Source organism: Pelodiscus sinensis, chromosome 23 (assembly GCF_049634645.1).
Source record: "Pelodiscus sinensis isolate JC-2024 chromosome 23, ASM4963464v1, whole genome shotgun sequence".
NCBI classification, from domain to species: Eukaryota; Metazoa; Chordata; order Testudines; family Trionychidae; genus Pelodiscus; species Pelodiscus sinensis.
In genome coordinates, this window is record NC_134733.1 from 5,997,693 (window position 1) to 6,025,257 (window position 27,565).

At 56.5% G+C, this 27,565-nt stretch overlaps 1 protein-coding gene across 34 annotated transcripts in view; it reads left to right on the plus strand.

Annotated features, from left to right (window-relative positions):
* Positions 1-27,565, plus strand: part of ARHGEF10L (Rho guanine nucleotide exchange factor 10 like) — a 247,907-nt gene that overhangs the window by 180,330 nt on the left and 40,012 nt on the right. For 33 of the 34 annotated variants that reach the window (XM_075906164.1, XM_075906145.1, XM_075906159.1 and 30 more), the window contains 3 exons: positions 4,071-4,245; positions 16,882-17,004; positions 19,667-27,529. In XM_075906164.1, coding sequence (XP_075762279.1) covers positions 4,071-4,245; positions 16,882-17,004; positions 19,667-20,178 — 810 coding nt within the window. In that variant the 3' untranslated portion in view covers positions 20,179-27,529. The other variant, XM_075906178.1, reaches the window with a different exon arrangement.

Here is a 27,565-nt window from a genome sequence, read left to right on the forward strand (position 1 = left end):
CCCCAGGTTTCCTGTGTGCACACCTGGGGCAAGTCACTTATCCACTCGGCCTATGTCTACGCTGCAGAGTTTTTGGCACAGCGCGGCGGCCATTTTGATGTAAATGAAACGGCGATTATTTAAATCGTCGCTTCATTTCCCTATGTCTAGAAACCTCATCTACGTGGCTCCGTCGACGGAGCCATGTAGTCTAGACATACCCTTACTGTGCTATGAAAACACCCCACATCCACCCCAAGTGCAGCAAGTAATAGCGCTCTAAAGCACCAAGCTTCTGGCAGTCAGTTATTCCCTTCGTGGAGGCAGCTTACCTACAGCGCTAGGAGAGCGCTCCCCCCCAGCGCTGATGCCGGGACCCCACTGCTGTGTTACAGCCCTGCGGCAGCAGCGCATTAAACTTAGCTGCGGGAGCCTAAGTAACTGGGCAGGGAACACATAGCTGATAATGGGCTCTTCAGTCTAGCTGAGGAAGGTGTAACAGGATCCAAAGCCAGACGGAGGCTGATTTGTCCTTTCCCAGTGAAGGTCGTTAACCATCAGGACAAGTTACAGGTTCTGGGACAGTCTCCCTGGTTGGAGATTTTTAACACCAAGGTTGGATTTTTTGGAATCAGATTTGCCACGGAAAGGTTGCAGCCGATTGGTCGGCTTGGGGTAAAGTTTTCCAAAGCGCCTCATTCCCCATTTTGAGAAGCGCCCTGGGGGTTTAGGCGCGGAAGTGGCAGCGACAGTCAGGGAGCGGTAAACACCCAAGTGACTCAGAGCCTGTCTGCGCGGCCAGCCTGGGTGTGAAGCTGCCGCACGGTAGCTTGCGGGGCACAAACGCTTCTGCAGGGCACGGTGCTATCGTCCCGTTGGGAGCGGAGGCTGAGAGACGTCATTCTGAATTGGTTTTTTTACCCTTTACAGTTCAGAGCTTATTGTTTTAAGGTCTGAATGATGCATTGTGCGTGTCTCCTTAGACTTCCTGGAGGAATTCAGAAGCCCTGCCTCCACGGCACCTTTTTAAACAACTCCCGTTGCTTTCCAGAGCCAGACTTCCCTCTGCCCAGGGCCAAGCCCAGAACCTGACTGCAAGGGCATGTCTACACTGCAATAAAGTACCCGAGCGCAGGCCTGAGGTCAATAACATTGCAGCCGAGACATTCAGCCCCCCCTCCCGTCTCAGAGCCCAGCATCCAGCCCCAACCCCGATCTCTACTTTGCTATTTTTAGCCCCCACAGCCCAAGCCAGAGTCAGCTGCTCCGAGACCAGAGGGGGCTAGACAGACCCGCAGTTCCAGGTAAAGCTGAATCTTGTAACCTGTGCTGCAAGCCTAACCTACGAGTTAAGCCTTGTGCGTGAAGACCCAGTGTAAATCAATTGCCACCTCACCTGGAAATGAGTCATTGGTTGTACTGGACAAAATCCTTTCTACTCTCTTCGCTGGGCTGCAGGCTGACCCGGCTGGAGGAGCCAAGGCCAAGTGCCTGTGTGCAGCGTATGAGGTGGAGTCAGGAGGTGATCTACACTGGGTGAGAATAGAGGAGATGGAGTCCATGACATGCACTGGGGACTTCCCTGTTGCTGGGATGGTACGCGGGAGGCCCTCAGATGCTTGGGTGATGGGCAGCAGCGTAAAACCCTTAGCTAGGCAGAGATGGGCCTAGCCCCGCAATCTGAATTGCAGAGCTCGGCAGAGCTGCCGAGTTGCAGACTGAAAGGGTGGTGGCTTCCCCACCTGATCCGTAGGGTCCCTGCTAAGGCGGGTGGGGTGGTGAGCACAGCCTGCCACGGACGCAACAGGAAGTGCGGTCCCTGCCGACGGTCCTCCTGAAAGGACGCAGGGAACGTCTGCCCTTGGAGCCGGTGGGCTGATCCCCAGCTTCCAGGAGCATTCGGAGCCTGCTCGGGCGCTAGCACTGGACCGGAGCTGCACGGGCTGGCTCCCTGGCTAGTGTCTCGCGAGCGTGTGCTCAGTCACTCCTGGCGCTGCTGCTCACTGGGAGCTGGGACTCGTGCCCCTGCCCAGGTGTAGAGACACAGGACAGGCCTGCAGTGCTGGAGAAGGGGCTGCAGCTGTTGGACGCTTGTGGTTTGGGGCAGCGGGTACTGAAACCAGAGAGGGGAGGAGGGGCGTGCGCCGTGGTGCGCGGCTCCGGCAAGAGCCGGCTGAGCTGCGGCAAAAGCCAGCAGGGAGCTGTTTAAAGAGCTGACGGGGACCTGGCTTGCAATAGGCCAGTCCCCGTAGGAAATGTTCAGTTACTCTCACCGCTGACTAAAACCCCGGTGTCCGGCGTGGAGGGTCTACAGCAGGGGTGGGCAAAAGAGCCTTCACGGGCTGGATCCGGTCGATCTGGCCCACGGAAGCCCTAGCGCTCCACCGCCCCCAGGCCACTTAGGGCCTGCGAGCGGGGAGAAGTGCATGAAGTTTCCTCTGCCGTGTCCCCACCCTGCGAGGAGCTGGGGGCAGAAGGGGGAGCCTGCGAAGTCTCCTCCCGCCGCCAGGGACATGGGCACCTAGAGCGATCCTCTGCAGGGGGTGGGAGTGGAGGGGGGGCAAAGGTGCTCACCCACCCCCAGACCAATCATGGTCTGCGGGTGGGAAAACAGGGAAGGATCCTGGCCCCACCCCTTCTGCTTGAAGCTCCACCCTCACTGCTTGAGGCCCCGCCCTGTCTGCTTGAGGCCCCGCCCCTTCCAGTGCGGCCAGGGGCTGCTTCAAAAATTTCTGAAGTGGCTCCAGGCAAAAAATTCTTGCCTACCCCTGGTCTAAAGAGACACCTCAGAAATAAGAGGCAGTGAGCGATCAACAGTCGTCCCCTGCTGTACAGCCGCTGATGTGGTGGGTGCGTTGCAACGAGAGTGACTCGTTCTAAGCAAGAAATTGGGTTCACCTGGGACCTTCCGAGCAAGCTGGCAGCCTGCACGGATTGAGGCCATTGGGATGCTGGGCTAGAGAGCGCTTGAATTTGTCCTTTCTCTGGCTCCGCATCCCTGGATCTAGTAAACGGGCTCCCTGCGTTTGCATGCGTGAGCCTGCCCTTGTCTCCGTGGCTCGCTCCCATGCCTGGCTCCACGGGATGCCGGGTGCTGCGTTGGAGCCTGCTCGTGATGCTGCTTGGCCCTGTTGTTTCTAGTTCACCGGAATGTTTATCTTCTTGGAAAGGAATCCGATTCGCCTCGTCTCCTCCCGCATGCAGCCTGCCAGCCCCTGGGAGGCAGCATCTCACGGAGCAAGGACACGGGGCGTTCCCTTCTCTGCTGTCACAGGGGCATGAGCAGGTGGGGGGGGACCTGGGCGACGGGAGAGGGTGAGGGTGAGTAACTTCAACCGGGCTGATGCGTACGGTCAGTTCCTATCGGAATTGTGAATTCCTGCAGCACTCCGAATGCAGAAGTGCTCCGTGGCAACTAGGGTTGTAAAATCCTGTTTAATTGGTCAATCCCGCCATGGCCATCTGGAGGCTTCTCCCCTCCCCCAAGTACAGCTTGCGAAGCACTCCCCTCCCCCATAGCTCGTAAGCCGTCCCCGCACCCTGAAAAATGGCCCCCTGCTCTCTGTGCTGACCTGGGTGTCAGCTGGTGGGAGCCTAATGTGGCCAAAAAGCCTCTTAAAGGGGCAGAGCTTTTCTTTTCTTTTCTTTTTTTTTGCACGACCAAACACAACCGGGGGCTCCTTTTAAAGGAGCAAAAGGGGCAGGTTTTTTGCTTGACAACTTTGCCCCAGCTCTTCACACTGGATCCAGTGCTATCTTGGCTCTTTGTCCAGAATGGATTGGCCACCCCTGGGTTAATCGGGTAAACCCTGGGGTAAGTGGGTGGGCTGTCCCAGCACACCTGGACTGGAGCAGCCCCCCACCACAGATGTGATAGAGTGCTTTCCCTCCTCCCCCCATTACAGACGGGGGCTGCTCCGGCAGGGCTGTAACACCCCTGCCCATGGTGGGCCGTGTGGGGCTGGAGCATCCCTTGCCCGCAGCGGATGGTGTGGGGAGGCTGCGCCAGCCCCACTGGTTGGAGACTTACTGGGTAACGGGTTAACCAGTGGCCAAGCAGTCTCAGCCCTCCCCTTTCATCCCCCCTGCAGCAAACCTTCGAGGCCCACCCGGACGAGGAAGCCAGCGTGACGCACATGATCAAGGCAGGCAGCGGCGTCTGGATGGCCTTCTCCTCCGGCTCCTCCATTCGCCTCTTTCACACCGAGACCCTGGAGCACCTGCAGGAGATTAACATAGCAACACGGACCACCTTCGTCCTGCCAGGTAGGGCGAGGCGGGGCTGTTTGGGAGGGGGCAGCCCACTGAGGCTCAGCCCCATGGTCAGGGGGGTGTGCTGGAGGCTGTTCCTGTGCATGGGGTGCTAGAGAGGCCGGGGGGGGGGGGGGTATTTCTGTGGAAGGCACGTGACCCTTTGGGAAGCTGTACGTCGTCTTAGCAAAGGGCTGTGTCCGTAACGGTTGCTGGGCCAACTGTTCTCGCGGGGGGGGAGGGGATGACCATCTCCAGCCTCTGCATCCCAGAGCGCAGGCTGTGGGGTCCATGGGGAAGTTGTCTGGGGTGAGGCAGGCTGCATTTGCCCCAATGGGATCCAGCCGCAGGACCGTAGCCGGGGTCAGGCCTGGCTTCGTGGCAGCCATGGAGTGGACGGGACTGTGGGGAGATGCCATGGGGAGCAGGTGAGCTTGCTGGAGGTCTGCAATGCCACACTTTGGAGAAAGACCCCTTCCTCCTCCTCCTCCCCCGCCTCCCGCCAACCAGGGAAGCAAATCAGCCTGGAGACTGTGCCAAGAACCTGTTCTCCCCGGCCTCAGTCCGGCAGTCGAGTGTCTGCAGTGTTGCTGCGTTCATTCTCGCTGGAGAGAGCACTTCCTGCCTACAAGCAGCAGGGGGCGCCGTACTGAGTGGGCTGGCCGGATTTTTCTCTCGGCTTCCGATCCTGCTTTCTCTCCCTCGCTTATGGCCAGCACCCCTGGCCCGACAGGAACGCCCCGGTTTGTTGCTGTGCTGTGCCTCATCCCCGATCCTCCTGCTCGCTGTGTAGGGGCTTGACACACAGTTGAGCCATTCTGATATTCACCACTAGGGAGCAGTCATGCGCCTGCCGTGGGCACTTGACTGCACTTTCGAACCTTTTCGCTTTCAGCCTCCTCCCCGCCGTCCCATGGTTTACAGGTTCCGTGCCCAGTCCAGACTCTCCCCTGTCCTGTTCCCTGCGTGAGCGAATGCTGCATCGTACAGACGGCCAGAAGTGGGCTCTGAAGCCGGGCCTGGGTATCTTACCAGTGTGGTGGAAGGGAGGTTTCCTTCTCCACCCCCATGTCCCACCCAGGCTAGAACCACCACACATATCGGAAACAAGGCAGATTTTGCCTGAGGACCAGCCTGCCAGCAGTTTCTTCAGGCGTATAAGAACATAAGAACGGCCACACTGGGTCAGACCAAAGGTCCATCTAGCCCAGAGTCCTGTCAGGCATGGAGTTCCACAGGTTGACTGTGTGAAGAAGAACTTCCTTTTATTTGTTTAAAACCCGCTGCCCGTTAATTTCATTTGGTGGCCCCTAGTTCTTATATTATGGGAACAAGTCAATAACTTTTCCTTATTCACTTTCTCCACCCCACTCATGATTTTATAGACCTCTCTCCTGTCCCCCCTTAGTCTCCTCTTTTCCAAGCTGAAAAGTCCCAGTTTCTTTGATCTCTCCTCATACGGGACCTGTGACAGGTGGGCAGGAGGTGACGATCTGCAGAGAAGCGACTCCCCCCTCTCCCCCCCAACCTTTTCCAGCTGTCCCATCCATGCAGGACACACAGAGCAGACGAGCCAAACGACCCCTTGCATTCAGGGGGAAGAGTCTCTGGCCTGGGCCCTGCCTCAGCCCTGAACCAGCGCTGGGGGGGGGGGGGGGGGGGCATGTTATCCTTAAAGGAGAGTGTGGGCCAGACTCCGGCGACCTGCTCGGCTACAGGAGACAGATGGGCTGTGGCCGCTGCTGTGGGAAGTGGCCTTTGTGTGATGCCTGCGTATGCTGCTGCTCCCGTCTTTCTCGCGGCGCATCGGGCGCGGATTCTTTGCTGGTGATTTGAAAAGCTGTTCCCCACGTCACCCGCCGTCTGACAGAGGGGGTCCCTTTCTGGGCTGATGCTGGCCGACGTTCTCTTCTGCCTCCTCCCCTGCCAGTGCAGAGTGGCTGGATGCCTGTGGAGTAGTGACAGCCGGCTTTGCAGGAGGGCAGGGAAAGCGGTGGAGGGGGAAAGTGGGGTGTAATTGAGGCAGTGGGTGTTGGGGGGGGCAGAAATCCCACATTTCTGAGCATGGATCTTCGTTGCCCAGGCTCATCCTGGCAAAGCTTTGGGGAGCCAGGCCTGGGGGTTGGGATGCGCAGATTGTTTTAAAACCGTAGGCCTGGCCCTTTACATTTCCTCTTGCCCTAGTCTGGTCTTTTCCAAGGGCAGCTCAGCCAGCTGCTCTGCAGGGTGGATTCTCCAGGATGGCTCTTAAAGGGCCAGGACTGTACCCCAGTGAGTGGCTGAACCCCCAGATTAAAATGCCTTGAGCGATCCTTCGGGCGGCTCTGACGGGTGTGGTGTGGCCGCCCACCCCTCATCTGCCTTCCCTCAGGAGTGCCCTGTTGCTGCACAACCGGGATCAGCAGCGAACCGCAGGGGGGCACTCCGTGATCCCGAATGCCTACGCTGAGAGAGATGGGTGGGTGTGGGGGGAACACACAGGCCTGAGGCTGGAAATCAGGTGCTGGAGCAAGTCACTCCCATGCCCTGCTTTGGAGGCTCCTGTTGTGAAGTGAGAGTGATTATTTGCCTCCTCTCAGAGTGGGTGTGCGGCTGCAGGTTTGCAGGAGGCTGCTGGAGAGCTGGGTGCAATACAGCTGCCCATGGCCCCACCCAGGTGCCATGCACGAACGTGGCACCCCCTGCAGCGTTCGTGACTCTGTGGCGCTGGCGCGACACATCAGTGCGGTTTCAGGCCAAGTCGGGAGACGTAGGTTCTGTTCCCCAGCTCTGCCATTTATCGATAGAGCGACGTGTGTTTAGGGAACTTGTCCGTGCCTCAGTTTCCCCCATCTTAACAATAGGGCTGGTGATGCTACTCCACCTTTGTCAAGCGCTTTGAGGTGTGCAGAGAGGGAGGAGACGGGCTTTCGAGGAGCATTGCTGCCTTGTTTCCCTTGGTTAAACCCTCTGTTGACGTCCGTGTCGGTGCAACCCAATTGCTTCCCTGGATCGCACTGAAAATTGATACAGACACTGGTGGTGCCAGACGCCTGCCCTATGGAAGGCTGTTCAGTGCAGAGTGACATAGGTCCCACTGGAACCACCCTCGCTTCCCAGCAGCTTCCTCAGAGGAGTCAAATTGTGCTCAGGCCACCTCCACTGAGTCCCCTTCTCGGCCCTCGACAGGCGTCCCTGTGTCAGGGGTGAGGCACATTGGCAGGGCAGCCGGGAGGGGGGTGCTGCCTGGTTCCGGTGCTGGTTAGTTACAGCACTTGGGTGTCTGGGGTTGCCACGCTGGCATCGTTCATGAGCTGAGAAGTCTCATGCATGGTATAAAAAGCCACAAAGTCCTTGTGCTTGGCTGCCTGAGGAAACTGTGCCGGTGTAATTACATTGATACCGTTGCTTTGGGTTTGCACCCGAGCCCGCAACATGAGTGCCTGCCGCATCTTTGCTCTGTGCTAATGGGCACACGCTAGAGACTGGACGCTGGCGTAGTGAACCCCACTTGCACGTTTCCCTCCTCTAGACAAGCCGCTGCATCTTCCAGCCCTTTCCTGATCCCTCCCAGAGAAATCTCTGCCCAGAGCTCCCCTCTTCTGCATTCTCATCCATTTGCCACTCTTCTTTTATTCCCAGGGCTGCCCCCATCGAGCATGGTCTCTCACGTCTCCCCAGCTCCTCTCCAAATTCCTCCCATCCCCCCACCGCCCCGAATCGCGATCGGACATGTGCACTGTCAGTGGTTTTCCAGGCAACCGATAGCGATATCGCAAGGAGTAACTAGCCGGCCAATGGGAAGCCAGGAGCTGGTGAACTCTGTGGAAACAAAGAGCTTGTTGTCATGCAAATGCTTGGCGGTGCTAACGGGGTTTTTTGAGTAGGCTGCTGGGATGAGAAATGCAGTCTGGGGAGTGACTCCAAACAAGCTCCTGGGAGCTGTCCGCCTCTGAGAGCCAAATTCAGTTTATCCACCAAATAGCGATAGGTCGTCGTCCTCTCCGGCGAGGCTGCCCTGGGACTGTCCTGCCCTAGAGCTTTTGTCAGGGCTGTTCCCCTCTCTGGCACTCCGTGACGGCCTGCAAGAGAACTTCAAAGCCTCACCTCCAGGCACAGGTGACAAAAACTTCCCCCCAGAATTATAAGACAGATTTTGAGGAGTTGCTGCCACCAGCAGGTGCTTTTCTATCCCTAAAAACCAGGGGCAAACACTTGGAATCACCCCCAAGCCCAAAAAGAGCTTGAAAAGAGAAAAACAAGCTGCAGTCTCTGATAGCCGACCCCTCAGTCAGGCATGCAGATACACACACAGACACAAAAAGCACTTTTTGCGGAAAAGCGTCCGTGGCCAATCTAGACGCGGTTTTCCGCAAAAAAGCCCCGATCGCCATCTTCGCGATGTACTGTGCTGTCTACACTGGCCCTTTTGCGCATAAGTCTTTCAGAAAAATACTTTTGCCCGAACGGGAGCAGCATAGTATTTCCGGAAAAGCACTGACGATCTTACATGAGATCTTACATGAGATCGTCAGTGCTTTTCCAGAAATTCAAGCGGCCAATGTAGACAGCTGGCAAGTTTTTCCGCAAAAGCAGATGATTTTGCGGAAAAACTTGCCAGTCTAGACACAGCCTCTGTGTCTCTCAACTCCGGATTTCTCTCTCCCACACAAAGAAAACAGGCAGGGAACCTAGATCCAGTTCAAATTTCAACCCTCTATCTTGATTGGTTCTCTGGACCCCCTGGCCAACACCTTTGCGAACTACCTGAGTTTAACCCCTTAGTCCCTGGGTGCTGGTCAGGATTCCTGTCCATTACAGCTTTATGCCCCGTTTATCCCTTGCCTTCTGCATTGGCTGACAAGTTTCTGGTTCGATGCAGTTCTCCTGTATCTTGTGCTCAGATCCTGCGGCTACAGAAGCTGTAGAAAATCCAAAAATAGACTCCAAACCGGGGTTTACTTTTCACCCGGGGGGGGGGGGGGTGTCTGCCCACCTTCCGGCAAGGTGGCACCAATGGACGTGCCCTCTGCCGAGACGGTAAAATTGCTCTAAGCTGCCAGTTAGCAGCGATCCAGCTGGGTTTTGCCTCCCCAGTGGAAGGAGCAGCTCTGGCATGTCTGTACTGTGTGGCTGCGTCTACACTGGCATGAATTTCCGGAACTGCTGAAAACAGAATACTATTCCGTTTTCAGTTTTTCCGGAAAAGGAGCATCTACATTGGCAGGCTGCTTTTCCGGAAAAGCCCTTTTTCCGGAAAAGCGTCTGTGGCCAATGTAGACGCGCTTTTCCAGAAAAGAGCCCCGATCGCCATTTTCGCAATCGGGGCTTTTTTCCGGAAAAGACTACTGGGCTGTCTACACTGGCCCTTTTCTGGAACAGTGTTCCGGAATAAGGACTTATGCCCGAGCGGGAGCAGAATAGTTTTTCCGGAATAGCGGCTGATTTTGTACAGTAGAGCATCGTTGCTTTTCCGGAAATTCAAGGGCCAGTGTAGACAGCTCGCAGCTTATTCCGGAAAAGCGGCTGATTTTCCGGAATAAGTGGCCCAGTGTAGACACAGCCTAACCGTGGGCTGTGGTAGGGGGATGCACCCACAGCTCTAATCTGGCGCAGTAACTGGGGTAGCGGAGTAACGGCGCGGCGGCCACGCGCGCTTCATTGGGGGCTAGTGGCTCCAGAGCCCAGGTTCACTGGATTAAAGCTAACTCAGGGATGGCTCCTGGAACTGCAGTCTGTGATTACAGACATACCCTCTGCCTGATGCAGCTACGCCACTGGCTGAAGTCAGGGCAGCCCCCTAATGAGGGCCAGGCCTGAAGCTGGCCCTTCAAAATGGGCTCAAACCCCAGATTTTGGATGCTGACCCCAATTTCCAAGGAACCAGGGAGCTCTGCTCCATACCCACCTCTGAAAGCACCAGCAGGGAAGTCAGCTGGAAAGAATTCTGAAATTTGTCATTCCCCCCTCACGGCTTTGAAGTGTCGGGTCCCCGCCCTTCACTCCCGCATTGAACAGGAGTAATTGTTTAATTAGTAATAAAGGCAGTAGTCGTGTAAGTGGGTGGCTTTTTTTTTTTTTTAGGGCATGTTAAAAAATTTATCACTTCCTTTTCTTCCTGGGAGAGTGAGTGTTTTGGCATTAATGCGTTTTTGAACTTAAGCTCCCTCATCTTTCTTAACTAGACAGGTCATTAATAAAGTCTTCGTGGAGAGCTCTGGCTTTCTCAAGCTGTATCTCAGCAGATATATTGCTTCGGTGAGTCCAACGCCGCGGCGTTAAGTCGCTGTGATAAAATATTTATTTGCCATTAGAAATCTGACTTTTTTTTTTTTTGATGTCTTGCTCTTCCTTTCTGGGAGGGGGAGCCCCGCTACCAAAGAGCCCTGAAGAGTTAAGGGTCTTCTCAATGGGGCTGGTGTAATGGCAGTGCCGAGAAGAGTCGCTGGAGTTCGGGGCGCTGGTGTGCTAGGTGATGCACGGATGCTTAGGCACGGTCGGCACTAGCAAGCTGAGCCTTTTAAATCATCCCAGCCAGGTTCCAACAGTCCCACTCCCACAGCATGGACACAATGATACTGCTCTAGCTGATACCTAAACAGGAAAGAGAACAACATGTACCCGCATATGACTGCATCCTAGCTCTCCTATAGAACTTTTCAGCAGTACCATTATCTCCATTTTCCAGATGGGGAAACTGAGGCACAGAGCAAGGTGGCTTGCCCAGGCCAGAGCCAGAGACAGATCCGAGTTAGACAAATTGCAGGATTGGGCCACAAGAAATCTGATGAGGTTCAACAAGGACAAGTGTAGAGTCCTGCACTTGGGACGGAAGAATCCCAAGCATTGTTACAGGCTGGGGACCAACCAGCTAAGTAGTAGTTCTGCAGAAAAGGACCTGGGGATTCCAGTGGATGAGAAGCTGGATATGAGTCGACAGTGTGTCCTTGTAGCCAAGAAGGCTAATGGCATATTAGGTTGCATTAAAAGGAGCATTGCCAGCAGACCCAGAGATGTCATTATTCCCCTTTATTTGGCTCTGGAGAGGCCACATCTGGAGTTTTGTGTCCAGTTCTGAGCCCCACACTATAGAAAGGATGTGGACGCATTGGAGAGGGTCCAGCGGAGGGCAACCAAAATGATTAGGGGGCTGGAGCACATGACCTATGAGGAGAGGCTGAGGGAGTTGGGTCTGTTTAGTCTTCAGAAGCGAAGAGTGAGGGGGGATTTGAGAGCAGCCTTCAACTTCCTGAAGGGAGGTTCCAAAGAGGATGGAGAGAGGCTGTTCTCAGCAGTGACAGATGGCAGAAAAAGGAGCAATGGTCTCAAGTTGTGGTGGGAGAGGTCCAGGTTGGATATTCAGAAAAACTATTTCACTAGGAGGGTGGTGAAGTACTGGAATGGGTTCCCTAGGGAAGTAGTGGAGTCTCCATCCCTAGAGGTGTTTAAGTCTCAGCTTGACAAAGCCCTGGCCGGATTGATTTAGTTGGGATTGGTCCTGCCTAGAGCAGGGGGCTGGACTTGATGACCTTCTGAGGTCTTTTCCAGTTCTATGGTTCTATGATTCTATGGTTCTGCCACCATTTTGTGTCTGTAACTGTGTCCACGTTTGGCTTGGTACATAACTCTTAGAGCTATTTCAGTTACAAACTAAAACCGTAACGCTAACCGGACTAGCTGCCTCACATTCAGGTTTTACTAGTGCCAGAGCAGGAGTGACAGCTGTCTCTGCCCTGGGGGGGTTAGTCTAAACAGGTAGGATGAACAAAGGGGGCCAGGGAAACTGAGGCTCAGGGATGGGCGCTCAGAACTCCGCTCTCAAGCCTCCTTTGAGCCTTTCACAGCATTAGCCGGGAAAGGGCTGCGTGCGAGTTTAATGAGCAAGACCTTCGTCTGGTGAGGCAGGGGAGGCCTGAGCGGGGATGGGGAGGATGCTGGCAGGATGCACAGCTGAGCTGGTGGCTGGAGTGGAAAAGGCGGCTGCTGGGGGGGAGGGAAGGGGTGGAAGCAGCTGTCTCTCTCCTGCAGTGCTTGGGCATGGTGGGCGCTTGCCATCTGTCCTGCTCTGGTACCCTCCTGCTCTGGGGTTCAGTGGGGCTGCCTGCTCCTCCCCAACCCCCTTGCTGTTGCAGATGTCTGGGGGCCTTGGGCCCTGCTGGTGCTCCTGTGCCCAGCTGGTGCTCAGCTAGGGGGTCTCCCTCCTGAGCCGGCGTGCCCTGCCCTGTGTTGTTTGCTTGTGCTGGTAACCAATATCCATGAAGAATTTGTTTCTCGCAAAGCCTCCTCCAGGGTCCAGCCACACAGGGCCCCCGGGGTGGAGCCGCCGGGGGTCACGGAATTGCCTGACTCATGCTTCTCTCCGGGGCCAACAGACATGAACTACTGACAACAGAGGGACAAAGCCACGGCCCTGGCTTGGATCTAAGAGGCAGGTCCAAATCAGAGCTGGAGACTCTGCTGTGGCTGCAGTGATCCTGTGCCAGTCGTCCAGCGCCCCCGGCTCTAGGCTAACCCCGCACATGCGTGCTAGGGATGTTAAATCTCGGTTAATTGAATAGTCAATTAGCCTCATGAATTCTTGTCGGTTACTCGACTATTCTGTAGTCCCTGGGGGTGGGGCCAGCAGCCAGTGCGCTCCGGCCCCACTCCCATGGAACCCCCTGCCCCTCCGCACTGCTGCCTCTGGTGCCAGACGGAAGCTGGTCTGCGAGGGGAGCCAGTGTAAAAACCAGCTCCCCTTGCGGACTGGCTGCCTGTCACCCTCGCGCTGCTGCCTCTGATACAGAAGCAGCAGTGTGGGGTGACAGCAGCCCCTGTCCGGGGAAGGGGTCTGTGGAGACTGGATCCCTGCTCAGGGCAGCCCGGTGAAAGCAGTGCACCCTGGGAGTGGGGGAAAGGAGAAGGGAGACTGGGTATAATCCATAATCCTTCTCTTCCCCTGCCCCGCCCACCGCCCCGCCCCATCCCGTAATTGACATTTCCTCGTCTCTGGTGGGAGCTGCCTCCACTGGGGACAGGGTAGTGCAGGGCTACTCAACATGCGGCACATGTGGCCTGCAATCCATTTGTTTGCAGCCTGAGGAGTCTGGTTGGGAGCCCAAACCAGAAGGCAGTCAATGTGATGGTCTTCTGTTGAAATGCGCTGTAGTAGTTAAATCCCTGCACTGTCATTGCTCGTTAAAAGTGCTGCCTGTGGGTGGAAATCAGGTAACTGTTGCATTTTATTAATATCAGCAGAACTGACTTAAATGGGGCCTGCGTGTTGTGTAGTCTTGCCTTCATCTTTGTATTCATGCCCGTCCGTGTGCAAGAAGCTATTTGCATAGATTTGCATATATATTTGCAGGTCTATGCAACCACACTGAAGTTGCGGCCCTTGGCATGTGCTGTGAGTATCATTATGGCCCCCACGGCTTCAACGTTGAGTAGCCCTGGGGTAGTGTGTCTGCTAGCTCTAGAAACCAGGGAGCACTGGGATACAAGCAGGTGTTAATAGCACCCCTCGTCTTCTTGGCCAGTCCAGCCTCTCTTGCATGGGGACCGAGGGTGCCAGGGGGCATAGTGGCTGTGTCTAGACTGCATCCCTTTTCCGTAAAAGGGATGCAAATTAGACACATCGCAATTGCAAATGAAGCAGGGATTTAAATCCCCCCTGCTTCATTTGCATAAAAATGGCTGCCGTTTTTTTCCGGCTCGGAGCTTTGCCGGAAAAAAGCGCCAGTCTAGACGTGGATCTTTCGGAAAATAAAGCCTTTTCCGAAAGATCCCTTATCCCTCTTAAAATAAGGAATAAGGGATCTTTCGGAAAAGGCTTTATTTTCCGAAAGATCTAGACTGGCGCTTTTTTCCGGAAAAGCTCCGAGCCGGAAAAAAGCGGCAGCCATTTTTATGCAAATGAAGCGGGGGGGATTTAAATCCCCGCTTCATTTGCAATTGCGATGTGTCTAATTTGCATCCCTTTTACGGAAAAGGGATGCAGTCTAGACACAGCCAAAAAAGCCTCTGACATGGTCCCCCACTTGAGGCCTCGTAAGCAAATTAAGCAGTGATAGGATAAGAGGGAAGCTGGTCTCGGATCAGTAACTGGTTAAAAGATCGGAGACACAGAACAGGATTAAATGGTCAGTGGGAAGCTGGGGGAGAGTTCCCCCATGGGTCTGCACTAGGGCTGTTCAACATACTCGCAGATGATCCGGGGAAAGGGGTGCACAGTGAGGCGGCAGCGTTTCCAGACCATACAAAATGACACAAGATGCTTAGGACTAAAGCTGACTGCGAGGAATTACAAAGGGATCTCACCAAACCGGGCTGCTGGGCAACAAAATGGCAGATGAAGCTGAATGTAGATAAATGCATAAGGATGCCCATTGGAAAACATAATCCCAGCCATATGTACAAAATAGTGAGGTGCAGACTAGCTATTCCCACTCGACGTTGTTGTGGATGATTCTCTGAAAACATCCACTCAATGGGCCTCCACAATCAAAAAAGCAAACAGCACATTAGGGACGGTTAGGAATGGAGAGAAAATAGGGCAATAAATACCATAATGCCTCCATGCGCAGCCATGGTACGCCTACCCCTGAATGCTGGCTGCTGCTCTGGGTGCCCCATCTCAAAAAAAGAAATGTGAGAATTGGGAAAAGTACCAAGAAGGACGAGAAAACTGACGAAGGGTCTGGAACGGCTTCCAGCTGGGAAGAGATTGCAAAGGCTGGGTTTGCTCAGCTCAGAAGAGACGACTAAGGGGGGATATGATACAGGGCTGGAAAACCATGAGTAATGTGGAGAAAGGGAATAAGGACAGTGGGTGCTGGTAAGGCTGGGAGAGGCAAACTCCTAGCCCTGCCCTCAGCCCCGCCCCTTCTGCTGAGGCCCCACCCTCTACAGGAGCCAAGTCGCCTCCCCGCTTCCGGCACCGCCGAGAGATGGGCAGCATGCCACACTACCCCTCTCCCCAAGCACGGGGATGGTGGCCATGCAGCCTCAGCCTCCCCGGGCCAGAGCACAGGTGCTGGGGGGAGCAACACCCTGCCGCAGTACGCCTACAGCAGGTGTTGTGGAGGCGGAGTGTGAGTGGGGCCAGGCTGGCAGTTTGGGAAGGCAAGGCCTCCCCCTGCCTCGCATACCCGCCACCCATGGATTTACCCCTTCTCATAAAACCAGAGGCAGGGGCCGTTTAATAACATCGCCCGGCAGCGGGTGTGGAACAACGGACGTAGTTCTTCACACTGCATAGCCGCCCAGTGGAACTCCCTGCCCGGGGGATGCAGCACAGGCCAGAACCGTAGCTTGGTCCAGAAGAGAACTCGAACGTCCCATAGCGGATAGGTCCCCCCAATGGCTATTCACCAACACAGGCAGGACCACACACCCTGCGGTGGGCATCCCAAAGCTCTGATTGCCCCCAGCCCCGCCCCTTCTGCCGGGGCCTTCTGGGGCACCTGGCACTGGCTACCAGACTTCTCGTGCTCCCCCCTTTCCCCCACGCTACCATCCAGCTACTTGCTGCTGCGAGACCCCAGGAGCAGAGTGTGAATTCCTGTCTTACGTGGGGAAAGAAGCCACGCAGCCCTTCCTGGGCTGAGACAAAGGGAGGCGTGTCCCATTTCCCTAAGGAGCGCTCCGTCGCAAGCACAGGGACCCTGGTTGGCACAAAATGGCTTGGACAGCACTGGGCACTAAATATCCTGCTCATCATCCGTCCTGCCCAGTTGGGGGGTTGCCAGAGCCCCCCCCACATTTGCGATCTGAGCCAGCCCTACCCCCCAACCCCATCCTACAGTGCACTAAGAGCATAGGGTGAATCATTACCAGCTGGCCTGGGCCCCTCGTGCGTTGGGAGGAGGAATCCAACCTGATGGGTCTTGGGGAACTCTTTGTATCCCACCGGCCCCCATGGAGTCCATGGGCTCCTCCGTCTGCTCAGACCTCCCCTCCCGCCATGCCCCAGGTGCGTCTGCGCTGGCGAGCGGAGCCCGAACCGTCCTCGCTGAGCCGCCCGCCTCCCCGTCCTCCCTCTCCTGAACGTTGCCGCTAAAGTGAAAAGACAGCCCGGCGCTGATCATGCGGGACGAGCTAATCTGGACTGACATCAAAAACATGTTAATTCATGGCAGCGAATTATCCGTCTCATTGTCCGTGCCGAGGAACAACAGGGTGTTCTGTTCTCGCAAGCGGAAGGCACTCATGCGCTCCGAATGTAAAACACGGCTCCGGCATCGCGCCGTCAGGGCCTTGCCAGGAGATTGCCAGGCGCTGCAGCCCCGTGGCTTCCGGCTCTTCGCCCAGCCAGGGTCGTGCCTGGGCCCTGCGAGGGTGCATGGGGTGCTCTGCCTTCTCTGCTGGTCCCCAGCCAGGCTGGCACCTTGCTCAGCTTCAGCAGCCCTGGTTGGTGCCAGGCTCTGCCATGCTGCCTGTGGAGTCGGCGTGGCCTAGCCCCCCTGCTGCCAGTCCCCCCTTGCCTGGTGTAAGGCCGCGCGTGCCGGTCTAGGAGTCTGGCTTCCTGTCAGCTCTAATCCGGTGGCTCCAGGCAGTGCCCCTTGGCATCCGCCTGACTCTCACTCCTGGCGGCTGCAGGGGAGCTCATCTCGCCGGGGCCGCCTCTCCCCCGCCCAGTGCTGAACCCGCTGGTGGGGCCGAGGGATGCTCACTCCCGGCTCTCTCCCACAGGCCAGAAGAACGTCCGGGTCACCAGCCTGCTGATCTGCCAGGGACTCCTGTGGGTTGGCACAGACCAAGGCATCATCGTGCTGCTGCCTGTGCCCAGGCTGGAGGGCATCCCCAAAATCACCGGTGAGTCTGCTCTCCTGGCCTGCCTGCCCCCGGGGGCTGGCCCGAGCGGAGGGCTGTCTGCGCCGCCAGCGGGGGGGCCTGCGTTGGGGCGGGTGGACCCCTGACGAGCGGTGGGACTGCGAAGCTGGCTCCTTGGACGGACAAGTGAAACGCTAGCGCTGGGGGGAGGAATGTGCTCCCCCGTTCCCCCGCCTCAGAACGTTCTCCTCCCCCCCCCAGCCTCAGGACGTTCCTCCTCCTCCCCCCCCGCCTCAGAACGTTCTACCCCCCCCCCGCCCTCAGGACATTACACCTCCTCCCCCCGCCTCAGAACATCCCCCCCCCCCCGCCCTCAGGACGGTCCCTCCCCCCCGGCCTCAGGACGTTCCCCCTCCTCCCCCCTCCTCAGAACGTTCCCCCCCTCCCTCCGGCCTCAGGATGTCCCCCCCCCCGGCCTCAGGACATTCCCCCTCCTCCCCCCACCTCAGAACATTCTCCCCCCCCGCCTCAGAACGTTCTACCCCCCCCCCCCCGCCCTCAGGACGTTACACCTCCTCCCCCCGCCTCAGAACATCCCTCCTCCCCCGCCCTCAGGATGGTCCCTCCCCCCCAGCCTCAGGACGTTCCCCCTCCTCCCCCCGCCTCAGAACGTTCCCCCCCTCCCTCTGGCCTCAGGATGTCCCCCCCCACCTCAGAACGTTCTTCCCCCCTCCCTCCTGGCCTCAGGATGTTCCCCCTCCTCCCCCGCCTCAGAACATTCCCCCCCGCCTCAGAACGTTCTTCCCCCCCCGGCCTCAGGACGTCCCCCCCTTCCCCCCGCCTCAGAACGTTATTCCCCCCTGCCCTCAGGATGTTCCCCCTCCTCCCCCCGCCTCAGAACATTCCCCCCCTTCCTCAGGACGTCCCCCCCCGCCTCAGAACGTTCTTCCTTCCCCCCCCTCGCCCTCAGGATGTTCCCCCTCCTCCCCCGCCTCAGAACATTCCCCCCCTTTCCCCGGCCTCAGGACGTCCCCCTTGCCTCAGAATGTTCTCCCCCCCCGCCCTCAGAATGTTCCCCCTCCTCCCCCGTCTCAGAACATTCCCCCCCACCTCAGAACGTTCTTCCCCCCCGCCCTCAGGACGTTCCCCCTCCTCCCCCCGCCTCAGAACATTCCCCCCCTTCCCCCGCCCTCAGGATGTCCCCCCTGCCTCAGAATGTTCCCCCTCTGGCCTCAGGACGTCCCCCCTCCCAGCCTGAGGACGTCCCCCCTGGCCTCAGAACGTTCTCCCCCCCCCCCCCCCGCCTCAGGACGTGCTCTCCGCAGCGCAGGGGATGCAAGGTGGCTGGCTCGGGGCTGGGAGGGCCACGCCCAGGGAAGGCCCCGTCCTGGCGGGAGGCGGTGGCGGTGGCGGTGACTCAGGCAGTGCTCTGGATGCTCTGAGGTGCACTTAGCGGTGCTGTGCTCCTGGCAGCCCGGCCGCTTGCTGGGGCCTGGGGCCCGGAAGCCCCACGTGCTGGTCGATCCGCAGTGTGCCTCACTGAGCCACGTCTTCGCACCACCCACTGCTGTGCCCTCTTACGGCCACCTCACGGCGTCGCTTGGTGTTCGGGGGCAGCCTCCCTCCCTGGGCTGAGCCCTGGGCAGACGCAATGGGACCCTGGAGAGATCACGCACCAGGGAGTCTCATGGAGGGGCCTTACTGTGTCCTACTTCCCAGCCCCTTCCAGCGGGGGACACGTGGGGGCCAAAGCCCCAGATGAACCCCCTTGGGGGCTGTCTTGGAGAGTAGCCCCTGGCTCTCTGGCTCAGCACTGGGGCCAGGGTCATTCCTCTCCGCACTTGGGGAAGGGCAGGGTGGGGCCAGTTCCAGGGCTGAGCTAGGAGGGTCTCCAGGGCTGGAGTAGCAGAGGAGAGGGGTGCCGCTCAGGGCTGGGGTGACCCGGCAGAGCTGCGTGTGTGGAAGCCAGCACAAAGCCCCTCCTTACAGGCCTGCACCAGGCACCCCTGCAGGACCTTGGCTTCTGCAAGCCCCCACATGGCGTGTTTCCCCTCTTCCCCCCCCAAGCAGCCGCTGCATGTCTGCCCTGCTCGGGCACCGTCTGAACCCCGAGAGAGGACGCGCTGCCTTGGCGGGGACAAAAGCGTTTTCCTCATCGCCACGGCGGGTGGACTGAGCTTCCCTTGCTGGCCTGTCTGCTGGGGATCTCCCAGCATCGCCCCCACGATACAAACCTAGAGTCGCAGCGCGGCAAGGCAAGGGGACATGGTGTAGTCAGGGAACAGAGCCACAGCAGGGAGGGGCGGGACTGGGGTGTGTGTACAGTGAGGAGAGCCAGGAGCCACTAGCTCACATGACAAAGGCCAGGGGTGGCCAGCGGGGGCACACGGCACGTCAGTCCGAACCCTCTTAGTGCTGTCAGTGGGAACCAGGAGGCGGTGAGCTGTTGGGCATGTGGGGGTCTGCGTGTGCTGGCAGGCTCAGGGTTAACAGTGAGGCGCGGAGAGCTCCGGCCGTCTGTGCCTCTCAGAATATCGTGCTCTAGTTATCGAGGCAGCAGGGAGCCGCCGGGGCTCGGCAGACGAGCCTTGCAATATTTATGAGGTGTGAACTTGATTTGTTTTCTGAAGCGTTTCCTGTTAATAAAACCTCTCCCTCTCTCCCTCTCTGTCTCTCTCGCACGCTGTCCCTGCTCGGCTCCCAGGGAAAGGCATGGTCTCTCTGAACGGCCACTGTGGCCCTGTGGAATTCCTGGCCGTGGCCGCCAGCACCCTGGCTTCGGACGTGCTGAAGAACGACAAGGAGGAGGAGGGCGGCCAGGAGGAGAAGCCAGACGGCCCGTTGCCAGAGCCGTGTGCCCACGACAACCCACCCAGGGAGATGAGGAAGAAGGGGATCCTCCTGCAATACCGCCTCCGCTCCACCTCCCACCTGCCTGGACAGTTGCTCTCGGTGAAGGAGGCCTCTCTGCCGCTGGGCGGGAACACCCTGGAGCACAGCGAGGAGGACGGCTCCATCTACGAAATGGCTGACGACCCGGACGTCTGGGTGCGGAGCAGGCCGTGCGCCCGGGACACTCACCGCAAGGAGATTTCCTCGGTGGCCATCGTCTCCGGTGGGCGGGGCTACCGGAACTTCAACCCCGGCAGCAAGCTGCCTGCCTGCAGCGAGACGGACAGCACTCTTCTCATATGGCAGGTCCCGTTGATGCTATAGCGTTGGCAGCATCCGCTACCCACAATGCACCACGGAGAGTGCCTAACCCTGGCTCCAGACGCCTGCCAGCCTCTCGGAAGAGCAGCCTGCACCAGGGAATGCTGCGACTGTAGCTCTTACTGTCCCAGGCCGACCGGAAGGACTTGCCGCTGGTCAGGAGGGAGTCGCTGCTTCACTTACCAAACAAAGCCCCTCCTCACTCCCCCTTTTTTAAAGACTTTTTTTCACATTTCCTGTAATTTTTCTTGAGAAACTAGCTTGTTTATGGGGGTTTCTTTTACCGTTCTGGGTGTGTTGGGAACAGCGCCCTCCCTGCGGGCTGAGGAGGTTTGCTGAGCTCTTGGGCACATCCCTTCATAAGGGGGCGCGAGTGTCTGTGTGTGAATATAGAGAGAGAGATATAAATCTAATTCTGTATATTATTATGTGTATAAATAAACCATCTGTATATATTGCGGCAGCAGGAAGCGTAGGAATAAAGAGGCGCAAATTTCAGCCCGACGGGTTCTGTGTTCTCTCAGGAGCCCCTTGAGATCAGCTGGCCGGCCACCTGGGTTCATTTATGGCACCCGGCTGGGTTGTGTGGTGCCAGTGGTCATTCTTCTCGTACCTCTGGGGCTTGGACTCAAGCTGGGCAGAGAACGACCGGTCCAGCCATGAGGCGTTTCAGGGCATGGCTGCTTGGGCATGGGAACACAGCTGGCATGTTTTCCATGACACACCCGACGGCTGCCCCCTGAAAGAGCAGTGGCCAGGGTCCTCGGGTGGGCTGGCGCAAACCCAATGTCAGGTCACAAGAGTCCTAGAAACACAGGGCTGGAAGTGTCCTTGGGAGGTCACCAAGTCCAGGCCCTGCACTGAGGCAACACCAAATAAATCTAAACCGGCCCTGACAGCTGTGTGTCCAGCCTGTGCTCAAAGCCTCCAGTGATGGTGATTCTACAACCTAGGGATGTGAAGGGCTAGTCGACAAGCTTGTCGACTAGTTGCTTCCCCCTCACCCCCTTTTGCTTTTTCTGTAAGAAAGAGATGGGAAGGAGGGAGACCAGGCACCATGCGGCCCGGCATCCAACTCCTCCCGGCATTTCAAAGCGGCAGCACCGCGTGGAGCCCAGGGTTAGCTGGGGAGGGGGCTGTGTGCGGCTCTGCTTTGAAATGCCGCCATGGGAGCCCAGAGTCAGGCTCCTCACGGCAGTACAAAGTGGCAGCGCCGCGTGGAGCCCGGGGTCAGCTGGGGAGGGGGCTGTATGCGGCGCTGCCGCTTTGAAACGCCGCCATGGGAGCCCGGAGTCAGGCTCCTCACGCCAGTACAAAACGGCAGCGCTGCACAGAAGCCCGGGATCAGCAGGGAGTCCCCAGCTGATCTCGGGCTCCACATGGCGCTTTCTCCTTTAAAGTGTAGCAACAGTCCTAGGGCTGTTTCCACACTTCAAAGGCGGAGGCGCCCTATCGACTAGTCGAAGAGTCGATGCAAAGTGCATCGACTATTCGATTAGTCTATTATCCGCAATTAAGCATCCCTACTACAACCTTCTTTGGTAACCTTATCTATCCTTTGGCTAATAGTCATCCATTTGCTGTCGGGACTAGAGCTGGTGACAGGAAGAGGACCGCTCCAGCGTCAGGGCAGCGTGCTGCACTGGGAAGTGCCGCGGTACTGCTGCTTCTAGGAGGTTTGTGTGGCTTGTGTCAGAGCAGTTGACTAGGGTTGCTCTCTAGCCAGGGCCAACACCTGACAGGCACATGGGGGTGGGGGAAGAGAAGGATTCTTGATGAGAACTAGAGTACAGGGGGGAGCAACCCCCTTTGCCAATAACAACAGTGCTACATTTGGAGCCCTTGGCAGCGATTCTGCGTTGTGGGGGGTTGCCCTCCTGCAATAGCCTCAGGGCTTCTTATTGCAAGGCACTGGAGGTCTTTGGAAGGGAAGCCAAGGATCTGGGCTTGGTTTGTGCCAACGAACCGGTTTAGCTTCTAAAAGATGGAGCAAGAGCTTGTTAGTTAGCCAGGGACCTCAGGGAATCTAAACTGCCTGCACCATGTGTCCCTTTGTTGGCTGCACCCCACAGAGTAACAATGGTTTCCATGCCTCCATGCAGAGAAGAAAAATACACCAGGTGGGTCCTTCAGCCTCTCCCTCCCAACAGGCTAATCAGCAAGAGGCGAGGACTCCAGGCATCTCTGTAGCGGTCTCCCCGCCCAGCAAAGCCGCAAGGGAATAGAAGATCGCAGCCCAGGGAGTCAGCCGTGTTGGGCTGGATTCTCCCTGCCGACGGGGCTGCCAGCCAGTGACTGCAGACACCCTGCCCCTTCTGCCCACAGCCCACCCACGACGGCTCCCGGAGCAGCTGCCGTCGGTGACGTGCCTGGCAGCAGAGACCTAGGGCGGAAGGACGGAGTAGACGGCGTGGAAACCTGATGGGTCTTGCTTGGAGGAGCCGTTCTAGGGGAAATCGCTGCTTAGCCTTTCAAAGGCCGGGCCTGGGCCCACGCAGAGCGACATTGGCATAGATCCGCTGCTTGCAGGGCACGACCGGGATTTGTATTAACTGGGGCTCTGTCCTTGGGCCTTCAGGGGAATAGCGACGAATAATCCTGCAAGAAGCTGCAGTCCTGTTCCTTTCCAAGCGTTGCTTCCCACCCCCCAGCCTCTGAAGGGTGCCACCATGATCCTTATCTGCAATACAAATACCTATGGGAGCAGCAGCTGAGGGACGAACCTTCCCGAATGGAAATGAAGCAGCTGGACATAAGAACGGCTTTTTTGGGTCAGACCAAAGGCCCATCTAGCCCAGTATCTTGTCTGATGATAGTGGCCACTGCCAGTCCCACCCTCCCCCTCCAGAGGGAACAAACAGGAAGCCAAGAGGAGGAAAACATGTCTTGGAGTCAGGGCTCCCTGCTGCCAGCTCACGCCTGTTTAAATGGCTCTGGCAGCCCGCTGTCATCTGAACTCTTGAAATCCGGACAGCCTGCAGCTGGGACGGAAGCGTGAGCTCTCCTTTTGGAGACACTGGGCCAGTCCTTTGGGTTCTTGTTTGCACTGGGGCAGCACCTCTTGATCCAGCTGAAATCAGACCGATTGTGTCTATGCAGACAGGCCAGTTGGACAAGATGGAGGACGGGGTACAGTGTTCACCCCGTCTTCCAGATGGAGAACTAAGGCCCAGATGCCTGAAACCAGTTCACTCCCCCGTAATCTAATGAGCCTTGGAGCCAAAGTACGTTTGAAGGTCTCAGGCCACTCGAACTTCACTCCCGCCCCCGAATCCTGACACCCTCCTGCCTCCCCGTCTTGTGTGCATGGCACAGCTGGTGTGGGAGGCATGAGACTTAATAGAGAGGTTACAAAATGCACCTTGTAGCTTCCTGCACCTCACCTATGCTCCCTGTCTCCCAGCAGATGTGGCTTCTTGCTTGCAACTGTACTTTGCCCCGAGTTTGCCTGGAAGGGATAGGCAGGGGGATGGGGGTTGTATTCCTGTGGCTGTCAGGGTCATTCCCAAAGTTTTCCATGGCTCTAAAAAACTCATCTCCCCCAAGACATTCCTGGCTTCCTGGCCCTCCATTGTGGCTTGTATTGCTCCATCTCCTTCTGGCCAGACAGAGGATGGGATGGGACTCCCAAAGCAAGAGCATCCAGATGTTGGGAGAAAACAGCTGAGTGCCCCTGCTCAGCGATTGACTGGTGCTGCCTTTAGAGCTACAAGACCAGCTGGCGAGAGAACTTCTGGCTGGGAATTGAACTTCAGTTCCCAGCTTGGGCGGCCACGGTTCAGTGCGGATTTCGAATGTCTCCGCACCAGCCCTGGAGGCGTTTTAACATGATCAACATTTGCTGCCATCTACTCGCTGCCACGAAATCTGCCAAACCCTTCCTTCATGTCGGGGGTAGGATTGTAGCAATGCATCGGAGCTGAAAGTGGGCTGCCCCTCCTTGCCCAACGTGCAGCTGGTGAGGAGGAAGGTCAGGTTAGGGAGAAGGAAAAGACCCCAGGAGTCCATTAGAGGGGGACAGTTCTGTGACCCAGGGACAGCATCAGATCTAAACCAAAATCTTCCAAATGCTTTTATGGAAACAGAATTTGTTGTGCGCTGGTGAGGAGGGCCACTGGCTTGGGGTGTGGGCAACCTGCCTGCTCAGCGCCACGTGAGACTGAGCACTGCACTCTGGTGGCCCTCGGGCTATCAGCAGGAGCCAGGTTGGTCCCTTCCCCAAGCAGGAACACAGCCTGAACTTGGACATTTCCTGCCAAATGAAAATTCTGAAAAACATCGACTTGGTACCAGCCAAACGTGCCCGTTGGATGGTGCTTGGTGGGGGACTAAAGGGGACCAAAGCCAAGAATCTTTGACCAGGACACTTCAACCAGCTGCGGCACATCTCAGCCATTGACAACCGCTCACTCCGTCCAGCTGTCTGCTAGGGCTGCTCTGGACGGGGGAAGATGGAAATTTTGTCAGAGGACTAAATCAATTTAAAATAGGATCTTCTGATGGCTTCAATTTGATTTTCATTTTCAGCATTGCAATTATCAGATTTATATTCCCAACTATTCATCCTTGAAATGGGACAGCTTGTCAGAAAAGAGAAGATTATCCAGCTTACACCAATTTCCTGGTATTTTTCTAATTAGACATCAAATCTGCATGTATTTTTTTGCAAAGCTGTTTTTTAATAAGTTTTCCCTGCATCTCAGCGGCTGTCACATAGGGAAGCGTGGTTAGTTCATGGAGTCGAGGAAGGGGGCAGCCCCTTCGCTGGGGTAAAGGAGACCAGCTTTTTTGAGGGTCTGGATCCTTGCCTTACAGCACGGATGCGATCACATCGCTGCAATGTCGGCCCAGGTATTTAATCACCTAACCCTGTTGCCATCAGTTTTCCTCCAGGGTAGATTGGCAGAGGCCCTGGAGGTTTTTCGCCTTCCTCTGTAGCATGGGGCTCAGATCACAGCTGGAGGACTCTCTGCATTTTGGGGCCTTCAAAGTATTTGAAGGCTTCAATATCTGAGATATAGGTGAGAGGATTATTCTAGGAGGGGTGGGTGAGATTCTGTGGCCTGCACTGTGCAGGGGGTCAGACTAGATGATCATAATGGTCCCTTCTGACCTTAAAGTCTATGAGTCTGGGTTTGAGGCTCTGGGACATGATGACCACGCTGTGAAAAGCGACGAGTCATTTGGTGTGTCCCGAGCTGTGGAAGGGCCAAGTGGTGACCTCGCTGAGAGGGCTTCTTCGGAACCTTCTGGAAGTCAAGCCCCTTCAAACTGTCTCTCACCCGACGCCCCAGATCCCAGGCCGCGTGGGCGAGCCATGACATGGCTCAGCTCTTGGCCAGGTGTGTGTTCCTCACCCGAAGGCAGCACCCATCCCATCCCCACCCCTGCCAACCAGTTGTTGCCACAAAGGAATGTTTGTGATGTTAGGCGAGCGGATGCTGAACCTCTTGCCAGAAGCCAAAAGGCTTCACCCTTCATGGAGCTGAAAATGAAAACTGAAACAAGGTGAGTGAATTGCAGAAAAATCTGGGCGGACAATACAGATGGCAAGGGCCTGTCTCGCTGGATTCTTCCGAGTGTACAGAAAAGGAATTTCTACCTGGAAACGAGGAACCTGCTGTAGCTGCATGTAATGCCAAAGAGGGCTAGAACTCCAAGCATCGAGCGGGGGCAAGACTTTCTCTCCCCCTCCCCAGTTTCATTAGTGCAGTTGTGGCTCCTGCTAGGATGGCCAACTTTCCAATTTGGGAAAAGCGGACGCTGAGTGCCAGGACCGCCCCTGCACCACCTCTTCCCTCAAACCTTTTCTCCCATTCTCCCCCCCGGCCCTGTCTCCCATTCCCCCTCATGCCAATGAGTTGAAAACCAGACACCCAGCAACCTTTGCAAATGGCATGCAGGTGAACCATCGTCTCCAAAATGCTGCCGCGGCCTGCACAAACATCAGCCTGGAAGTGCAACTGGCACGGTGGCTTTGCCCTGCTGCCGCCTCGGCAGATCCATGGGTGAGCAGCCTCTTGAGAACTCAGCAGAGATGACACTGAGCCACAAGGAACGGCCTTCAAAGCCAGTCCCTCGGCGTGCATGCATGGGAGGCCCTGAGTGTCCGGAACTTGACCCTAGCCACATGAGTCCCAGTCCAGGACCTTAACATCAAGCTCATCCTTTTGTCCCAGAGCGTAAACTGTGTTGCGATTCCAAACCAGGGACATGCTGGACTCCTTCCCAGAGCCCGTCCCTGACCTGCATTTATATAGCAACATTTTCTGACAGGCCCGTCACATCCCTTTGCACTTTCGAACTTTCTTGCCGGTCACATTGCGCTCAGCAGCAGTGGAAGCCAGGGATCTCCAGAATCAGAAGCATAGAGCACCTGGAGCCTGTTGGATCCTTTAGACTCCCTGGCCTGGGATTCAGCCGTTCAGACCCAGCAAACAGGGGAGGGTACAAGGTTTAATGTCTTTTCAAGCAGAATCAGGGGTCCAGTCTAAAAGCCATTAAAGTAACTAGCTTATTCAAGGCTCACTCCAGTCCATGGGTCCTACCAGTAACTTGGTGGATGCTAGAGAAGAAACAGGTGACCCAGGAGCAGATGGGGTAAACGGACCACTTTATTGCCGCCGCACGTTTACCTTGGACCCCCCAACACGCCATTCCGAGTGGCAATAATTTGGCATCAGGACACTTTTTTACTTATTGTAGTATGTTAATGTACACCTTTATTAGTGTTTTTTCTAAAATTCTATGTAGTAATGTTAATTTTTATGCCATGATTATGAACAGGCAGGCGAAGAATATTATGATACCCGCCCCTAATTACTCTTCACAAATTTTTAAATAAATCAACATTTTTTACACTACAAACTTTCCAAGTCAGCAGGTTACAAAGAATGTGACCCTGACAGTATTTTTACAGACAAAACAAAGAAAACACTGTTCAGTGCAACTGTCTTCCTAGGCTGCAAGGACAAGGGGGGGAAACGTGCTTAAAGGGCAGTACCTGCTTTGGCTGGACCCCTTCCCACTATTGTATTTATTTCCCGGAACCCTATGAATTTGTACATATCCCAACAATGGACACTGGAGCAGGCGTGACGCAAAGAGGTTATATGAAGGCAGAAGGATGCACTGGGCCCCTTGTCTTCCCCCCGTACGGCGAGACCAAGCAGCGCAGGCCTTGATCACAAGAGTCGCTCTGAGCCAGGCTCTGGCAGCAGCTGCTCGGGGTTACGTTGTTAGCTTCGCTCCGGAGGGCTTGATTATCTTTTATCAAATTAATGTACTTTAGCCGGCGCAGCGGAGGAATGAAGACGTTTCTCAGCGCCTCGTTTTCTGCCAGCTGTCTAATAAGGTAGGCATTGCACTTCTGAGAGGCGCCGTGTCTCGC